The following is a 9,260-nucleotide window of genomic DNA, read 5'->3' as shown; positions in this document are numbered from 1 at the left end:
GCTAAATTGAATAGAATTAACAGTCATAAATATGAAATAAACTGAGTAAATTAGTGTCTTTAAAATTCCATCTGTATCATAAACCCAACATTAAAAAGGGGATTATGGCTCCCATGCTTTCAGTGCTGATTTAACAGTTAGTAAATGACTTCCCAGTCCTTTCCAAATTTGTAATATAGGCTTGAAAGCAAATAATGAAAATTAGGAACTTTCTTGTTTATCACATGTGCATTAATTTCTGTTAATATAACAAGTTCAGTTATCAGAAAAAATTATTTACTATATTCCATACTATAATATATCTTATTCATATTCTCTAGCTTAAGGCCCCATCTTTCACTTAAATTGTCACGACTACCTTCTACTCAATCTCTAGCATTATCTTCAACATGAGCTCCACACATGGCCAAAGTGATCTTTTTAAAATACAAATTTCCTGGTATTAAATCCTTTAATATCCCATCATCTTTGGTCTAAAATTATAGCCTCTAAGTATGACACGTGAACATGAGTTCCTCCACTATCTGCAGTGTACTCAGCTCTCCAAGCTCATTACCAGTAATATGTTTCATCCTGTCCATACCTTCGGCCAAGAGGGATGATAATATATGTGGCTCTTCCATAATGACATGTTCACTTTCACATGTGGGCCTTACACACTGTACTCTCTTCGTCTGTCTCCTTCTGCCCTGGCTAAATCCTCCTTTTTTTATATTCTATTGAGACATCGCCTGCTCCAAGAGGGCCCAACTTAGAAACCTCCTCCTCTGGAAAATTTTCTGCAACATTTCTCAGGACAGTGTTAGGTCCTGTTCACATGGCATCTGGAGATCGGCAATTGTCCTGGTTAGTGTTTTGAGATGGAAGATTTTCTTACTGGCCTTTCACAACCATAATCAAAATTCATCAAGGGATACTATCTTGTTTTCAGTCAACTCCCTGGTAATTAAGCATACTAAAATAAATATGTATGGAATGAATGGCTGAATGATTTCTTTTTTAATCATCACAGTATTCTTCTTGACCTTAGTGGGTTAAGTCTTAAAGTTTACTCAATTTTGTTTTATACCCTAAGGGAATACATTCCCAATTTAAAGTTTATCAAAGAGAAAAAAAAGGCTACAATTTGAAGAGCAATTATATACAATGACTGCCATTTAAAAAGTGATTATAGACTGTATATTTATATGTACATATCATCTGAAAATACATATGAACTTTTCTTCTCAGAACTAGAAATAACTAGACAAAACTATGGTGGGTCTTTTGTCAGGAATTATCAATTTTTTTAAATTGATTTTTTTCCCCTGCTTTGAGTCCATTTGCATGACTGTCAGTTCTCTTTCTTTCCATAAAGAGTTATTGGCAACTCACACTGTAAGGGCGCACTGCTCGGCAGAAATCGCACAAGTTAGCAAAATGGTATTTGAGCAATTGAGCAATTTCCCGCAGCAAGCAAATCTAGCTTAGAGGAAAGAAAGTGCTCAGGTGTTTATGTCTCTGGCCTCCATGAGCGCAGTCTGCCTCCTTGAGCTGAAGAACACCATATGCTCAGGGCTGTTCTTTCATTACATTTTCTATTGTCTGCTGAAGGTCAGGACCCCAAAGTCCTCACCTCACTGAAGAGAGATTGAAACCTAAGTCTCCAGAGGAGAGACTTGCTTAATTCCTCCTTTAACAGTTATCCTTTGAGACATTTCCTGGGAGCACAAATTAGAATCCTTACGAGATTTTACTACAATCAAGTCAGCTTCATACACCATCCTCAATATTGCTTCAATGATGTTATTTCATAGCAAGATGAAGCCTGATGTTTTCATAAAACACGTGCAGAGCTCCCAAAACAGAAAGGATTTGGATTTTTTTTTTAAATACACTAACATCACGAAACTGTTTTAAAGGAAACATTTATTTTTCCTTTTCTTCTTAAAGCACCATTTACAGAAGGTTAACTGCCAAGAAAACTTTTTTTTTTCCTTTTAAATAGGGTCAGAGAGGCTACCCTAAAGGGTCAAATAATGTAAATTGTTTTTTCCCCTGTAGCTGAAATTGCTGTTGTTGGTTTGAAATTTCCCAGTCCAAATTAATGAACAGTTTTCTCTGTACTATAAGAATGGATTTGGCAGTGCAAAGATCAGAGTAATCTTTTCTTCATTAAATTGGGCAAAGAGGACTCCTGGTTCTCAAACTGTTAAATGGATATTAGGGTTTTTAATGAATGGAACACTTATTTTTGTGCCAGCTCAACTAACAACATTGACATGATTAGCATACATTTTGGCAACTGTTCTAGCACAAGGTGTTAGTAAAAAGGGGCTTTTATCTTTGAGCTTGGTTTACTTTAACTTCCCTTGTTATAAATGTTTTTAATGTGAACGAGATGTTTTCGTAAAGGAAATCCTGGCGCAAGGAGTTATTTAGAAATACGTCTTTTTATTAACATTACAGGCTTTTCTCATGCTAGAGATGAAGTCCATACCCCAAAACACATGAACCTTCTACAAATTTAGAAATGAATAGAATATTTTGTTACTTATACTGATGGTTAAGTCATTGCACTTTTGGAAGATTTTTTTAAATTAATGGTGTTACTTGTTTCATATGTAGTTTCTTCCTTTAAAAAAGAGAAGGTAGAAAAAATGAGCGGCAGAGAATAATTTCCTCCTTGGTTATACATCAATTATGAATGAAAAGTTTTGGAAGTCAAATGGTCTTAGTTTCTTAGCTCAGGTGCCTCTCATATAAAATCAGTTTTCAGTAAAAATAGACTTCCTTTTTATAATAAACATTACTGCTCATATGCTTACATTTTATTCAAATCGTCAGAGGAAACGAAAAGCGAGTTGATACAAAGTCAAAAGGTCTTGGGTATTTGCATTCAACTTTTTTTTGCAATATATTTTCATTTTAAAATTTATTGAAAGCTATTATAGCACAGCTAACAGGACTGCAGTAGGTATGTCGTAAAATGAATGTTTATAATTGATTCTAAATAATGAATGTGTGCACATGCATGGGTATAAATTATCATGTAAACTTCTACAAACATTTAAGCATATTCACTATTATATATATTTGTCTATAACTACACATGTATTTAATAATTTACCCAATGTTTGAGTGATGAATTAGTTTAATGTAAACTTTAGCGTAACAATATTTATAGTTTACCCACATTTATCTCTAGAAGCAAACAAATGCCAGTAACAGGCACTTCAGTGAAAAAACAAACCCACGTTCAAATAGAAAATGGTAAAAATGAGAAAGAAATTATGAAAATATATACTTTTAATTTGCAGACATATAAACACTTTTGGTATAGTACAGACACAGGATGCCAAAAAGTAGAATGATCCAGTTTAAGCTAACACTTACATTCCTTGCTTATACAGACCATTTTACTGTAGCTCTCATAGAAAATAAAATTTCCAGCTCACACAATGAAGTGAAAGTGATCAATCACTGATGAACCAGTTTGCTTCATTGCAAAGGATTCAGGGAAAGCTAAATTATCGAAGAAATCTGCCGCCGGGCTTACAAAATACTCTTGGACTTAATCCAAAGCCAAAGAAAAGGAAGCCAGAAATGGTAGCCAACAAATCTAAACAACGACAAAAAGATAAGTATAACTTTCATAATAAAGGCCCAACTGAAACAATCAATGGTATACACCAGCTTCTAGAATATAGAATACATATCGAACATAGAATATAGAATTCTAGAATGTATAACCCAAGTACGAAGTACTGCTGACAAATTATGAAACCACCAAAATGTCGTAAACACCTATGAAGCAAGTAAGGATTGAAACATTTCTTTGCTTCTGGCTGTTTTTCTTGGACAAAATTTCTAGTTACATTTTCTGTAAGGAAGAATATATATATTTTCCCCTGTAATAATAGCCAAGTGCAGTGGTAAAGCAAACAGCAATTTGAGTACACAGAAAGTGAAATAGTCTTCAGCAGGTCAAATCTTTAACACATGGCAGTGTTTTTATCCTTGCTAAAAAAAAAAAAAAAATGCACTTCTTTATAATGCCTTCTCTTTCAAACTATATACATGATGTACTTGTGAGGTAAACGTTCTGTTTACAGATGTATTTCTTTTATTTCTTACACATTTAGGTGGGCGAAATTCAATTTACTTTAATTTCATATTTGTTAAATGTTAAAAACAATGTATTTAAAATATACTCTTTCATTAATTTCATGTACAACAACTGTCATGTACAATACTTCAAAACAGTTCCCTGCAAAGGTGCAGCTGATGCCCTCTTGTGGTTAAAGGACTTTTTAGACCAAAAAAAGGAAAAACTGCAATGTACCATTTTCTTACCTTGCTCTCAGGTTTTATCAATCATCTGCTTGGTGCATGAAAGCTGCAAATCACATCCAAGATTTTTTCGTAACAGTTCTATAGCTGTTAGTACTAATTTTCATTTAAAAAACGCTGTACACATTTTATAACCTCTGATTTTGAATTTAAAAACCTGTAAACAGCTATTTACAATATAGTACAAGTTATAAATTAGTCGGCCTTCATTGGAACTACCATCCACATACTCTTGTTTAGGTGGTAAAAACTACCCAAAGTCAGTGGAAACATCTCTGTGTTATTCCACAATGAAGTATCAAATATTAGAAATATCCATCGGTTTCCTCTCTCTCATGTGCAAGTCAATTTTTCCTTTCAGTGGAATTTGTACTTCCAGATTTTCATCTTCCCCACGATGCTTTTTCCCTCTTCTTAAGCAAATGTATATGCCCATCCCTGTCACAAGTGTGACAGAACCCAAGCTTATTACAGACAGAGCTACCAAGGTGGGCACACAGGACACAGATTCAGCTTTTCTATGAGTTGGTTCAATTGAGATCTGTGGTTCTTTCTCCTCTATATTAATTTCTGGTTCCTTTCTTAAAAGACTCTCAATGTAGCTCTCGTTACTGACAGTGTCATTAACAAATAAGTTCACCATAACTGTGGAGTGTAGAGGCTCAGGATAACCGTGGTCGCTCACTTTCACCAGTAGACGATGGAGTCCATAATCTGTCTGCAGCAATGCCTCCTCCAAAGTAATGTTGCCGGTTTTAGGGTCAATCCTAAAGGACTCGGGCCTAGGACCTCTTCTTCCTATGATACTGTAAGCTATGACAGCATTCATGCCCGTGTCTTTGTCAACCGCATAGACCTCGGTAACGGGGGAGCCTGGGAGAGTAGAAGGTAGTACCAACAGGTAAGACATATTAGACTGAGGAAATAAGACAAGAGGAGGGTTGTCATTGATATCTAGGAGGAGAATTGTGATTTTCGCGGTAGAGGAGAGGGCAGGCTCGCCCCCATCTACAGCTTCAACCCACAAAGTATAGGAGCTTTGCTGCTCTCTGTCTAAAGAGACTTTAGCTCTCAGCATGCCCTTTCCTGTGTCGATCACAAAAATATCACTCTGGTTCACCACGGAGAGGGCCACCCATCCGTTTCGCCCAGCATCAGCGTCAGTTACGCTAATTACTCCAATTTCGCCATATCCCGGAAAGTTTTCTGGCACAAAAAAGCTGAAATCCTTGTTGATGAACCTCGGGCTGTTGTCATTTTTATCCAACACCGTGAGAGCCACAGTGGCCACTGATTCTCTGGGTGGCTTCCCAGAGTCAACAGCCCTGACTGTGTACCTGTATTTTTCTTTCTCTTCTCGGTCCAGCTGAGTAGAAACTGTCAGAATACCTGTGACACTGTCTAAGGAAAAATACGATGGAGCATCAGGTCCCAGAAAATATGTTACTTGGCCTCTCTCTCCACTGTCAGCGTCCGTAGCATAGAGCTTAGTCAAAAAGGCATCAGGTGTATTGTTTTCTTCAATGGTTAGTTCTATCAGGGGTTGAAGGAAAACAGGAGCATTATCATTGTCATCTAAAAGTTGCACTTTAATAATTTTCTTGACATGAAATCCCTCCGAGTTCCAGGCCACCACAGCTATCTCATAGAACTGCTGTAGCTCGTAGTCCATAGGTCTTGTCGTTTCTAGCAAATATTCATTATTGTATGGTTTGTAGGGTGACAACCTGAACGGCCCTTCACCATCCAGATAGCAGTTCACCTTGTATTTACCTTCGGGATCTCTTATAGTGAAGAACGCAATCGGAGTGTTAACAGGTTCCAGTTCTTTCAGGTAAACAATACCATCTACCTCATTTGCTATGTAACGAGGGACGATTTCGGGTGGTCTGAAAATGACTTTGATGATGGACACCAGGGCAGTGATCACAGCTGGGATGCAGCCTGGCCCATTAGCAAGGATGGTGAGCTTGTGAGTTTGCAGAACACTTCCCCCAATCTTACTGAAAAGTTTGATGACTCCAGTGGTTTCATCCAGATGGAATAAATCCTTGGATTCTTGTGGAACTTTCTGGCTGTAAGAGTAGGTAATCTGAGCGTTGGTCCCCAAGTCTCTATCCACAGCCTGGACAGCGGCAATCGGTGTACCCACTGTAGCATTCCCATACACAGTGACATTGATCTGTGAGTCTGTAAAAAGAGGGCAATTGTCATTAATGTCACTTATGCCAATGGTGAGGGTGGCGCTGCCCAACAGCGGTGGAGACCCACCATCTTCAGCTATGATGATGCTCACATACTGGTCTTGGGTCTCCCTGTCCAGCAGCCCCATGACGATTAGGTAGGGCGTGCGCTCGCCATTCTCATTCTCCTCCACGTCCAGGGTGAACACACGGTGGTAGTCCAGTAAGCGGTAGGTCTGCACCCCGTTAGTGCCAGTGTCTGGGTCCATGGCAGGATGCTCTATGGCCAGCCGGGTGTTTACAGGCGCATTTTCTGGGACCCACACTGAGATCTGGGAAACCGGGAACTGCGGGGCATTGTCATTGATGTCCCGGATAGCGATTTTCACCTTCACGAACCTAAAGTATTCCTGAGGCAGGACCAGTACATCCAGAAGCAAAAGACAAGAGTCCGAGGAAGGGGAGGAGGAGATGGAAATGCTGCCGCCCCAGGCAGCCCCTCCACCTCCGTCAAGACACAGGGCCTCCCGGTCGATCTCCTGGGCGGAAGTGTGCAGCTCCCCGGAGCGGTTGTCCAGGGTCACGTACTGGCCACTCAGTCCCCGGGAGGCCAGGCTGAAAGAGAGGGGGGGCCGCGGCTCGGAGCCTGCGCGCTCCGGCGGCGCGGGCTGCTGGTCCTGCCGCCCCGCGGCCGCGGGCACCAGCCGCAGGTCCTCGGCCAGGCTGCCGATGAGCACCCCCGCGGGCAGTCCCTCGTTCAGGCTGTACAGAAGCTCCGTGGCCCGGCTGTAACTCGCGAGGCAGTTGAAGGGTCCCACGAAGAGGAAAAGCAGAAACAGATGCTGAAAGTGGCGGGGAGGGGAGAAGGCTCGTTACACACGCGCGGCAACGCGGGGACGGGAGTCAGAAAACAGTGCGCGGGGGTCGCGGCTGCCCCCGTCCCTGTTCCCAGAGGCAAACCCTCTTGACAGCGGGGCGAAGAGGAAACGCCGCCAAGGAGAGGTCGGTGGGGCAACGTTTCTCCAAAACTTAATTTTCCTGTGCACTCTCTGCCCCCGCTCCCCAGCACCACCCTCATCCAGGTGACATTCGCAATCCCAGACCGTAAAGCATCCCTGGAAACACACGCTGGAGTGGAGAGAGGACTCCAACTCTGGACTGCGCAGCGCGACAGGGAATCCGCCAGGGTAGGTTATGGGGGGTGGAGAGGCCTGAGAGGCGGACAGTTTATCAATTTATTTCCCATTGAAATGTGTCCGCCACTAAGATCCCCGTAAAGCTAAATGTGCTGCACCCCTGACAATGAGACCAATTAACAACAACGCTATCAATAATAATAATACGGAGAACGTAGTAATGCTTTCTGCTGGGAACCCTCCCCCCACCCCCGTTAAATAAACAGATTAGCACAGTAGTGGTTTTAATTTAAGCATGCATCTGAAAGCAAATCGAAAAGATCCAGATCTCCACCCCTCATGAATCCCTCACTGGTCCCCCTCCCCTAGGAGAAAAGAAGTGAAATGATTATGCAAAAACAATTTGTCAAATGCAGTGGACAGTCGTAGCCAGATGCCGGCAGCAGGAAAAATCTCCGAACCCCAGTATCTAAAGCGGACTGAGCCCTCGCCCGCACTCCCTTCCTCCTCATTTGCCTACATTTCTGCTTCGGAAACTTCCTCTCACGACCGAAGGGCTTGCCCATTCCTTGCTTAAATGAAGATACATTGTGCCAAACTCCCTCCCCCCACCGTCTTCCCATGAAGTTTGGATGAAGGTAAAAGGTTTGAAAACCATCAAGGAGGGGCTGCAACTTGTCGGGGCCGCGGGGCTTCTGCACCCCAACCCTTACCGGCAGGTTTCTGTGGCTGGTGCTGCTCCTGGGACGACTTAGCCGCCCCATATCCAGGCGCGGGTGCCAGGTCGCCGGGCGCCAGCTCACTGCCAGGGCCCGCGAGCCGCGCGCATCCCCTCGGCCGCGCATTCCCAAGGAGGCTGCAGTCAGCGCGCTCCTGCCGGGCGGGCGCCAGAAGACACTCCCTCCCCGCTCATGCAAATCGCCGGGGAACTTCAGCCAATAGTCACCGGCTCGTCAATTAAGGACGGGCGCTAAAGGCGGGCAGAAAGGCGAGGGGGCAGAAGGGCACGGTCATAGTTTCCTGCCCCGGACCCGGGTAGGTCCAGACCCCGCTGGAGAGGCCAGAACGGGGGACTTGCGTACGAAGACTGCGACGAGGCACCAGGCGGCTGGGCACCGGAGCGCGTGCCCACCAGCCCCCTCCTCGCCGCACCAGTCAGAACCCGAGTCCACAGGTTGCGAGCCGGAGAGGGAGAATTAGAATCAATAAATAAGCCTGCATTTATACCTGAATTTATAGAGAGGGGAAATCGCGGCGCTACAGAGCAGTCGCAGGAGCTGTCCCAGATCGCCTGCTCGGCGACCAGTTCAGTGCCTCCGAGAGAGACCTCGGATCCAATAGTGTTTGTGCAGAGAACGGAAATCCACTTTTCGTTGCAGAGGGAAGGACTTTCAAACTCTGAAAGGTGGTCCGAGCAGGAAAAGCAAATAGATGAAATCGGTGAAGGTTTGGACATGCTCTAATTTTGAATCTTTGCTCTCGGTGGTGGCAGAGCTCCGGGCAGAAGTGTCTCTGAGTGCCTGCCTTGTGGTCTTTAAGAGGGAAAAGGCCAAGGGGAAGAGTGGAAACAATTGTGGGGGAACACAAGTGGTTCTGCCCGCAAGCAATT

At 43.2% G+C, this 9,260-nt stretch overlaps 1 protein-coding gene across 1 annotated transcript; it reads right to left on the bottom strand.

The window, feature by feature from the left end:
- Positions 1-3,270: 3,270 nt before the first annotated feature.
- On the bottom strand, positions 3,271-8,852 carry PCDH20 (protocadherin 20). Its single transcript, XM_016147130.2, has 2 exons — positions 8,365-8,852; positions 3,271-7,357 (listed from the first exon to the last, which is right to left on the bottom strand). Exons 1-2 carry the CDS (start codon positions 8,494-8,496, stop codon positions 4,631-4,633), a joined length of 2,859 nt encoding a protein of 952 aa, XP_016002616.2. The 5' UTR covers positions 8,497-8,852; the 3' UTR covers positions 3,271-4,630.
- Positions 8,853-9,260: the final 408 nt, after the last annotated feature.

Source organism: Rousettus aegyptiacus, unplaced genomic scaffold (assembly GCF_014176215.1).
Source record: "Rousettus aegyptiacus isolate mRouAeg1 unplaced genomic scaffold, mRouAeg1.p scaffold_m13_p_11, whole genome shotgun sequence".
NCBI lineage: Eukaryota > Metazoa > Chordata > Mammalia > Chiroptera > Pteropodidae > Rousettus > Rousettus aegyptiacus.
Note: the sequence above shows the minus strand (reverse complement) of the source record. Positions and strands in the feature narration are given on the sequence as shown.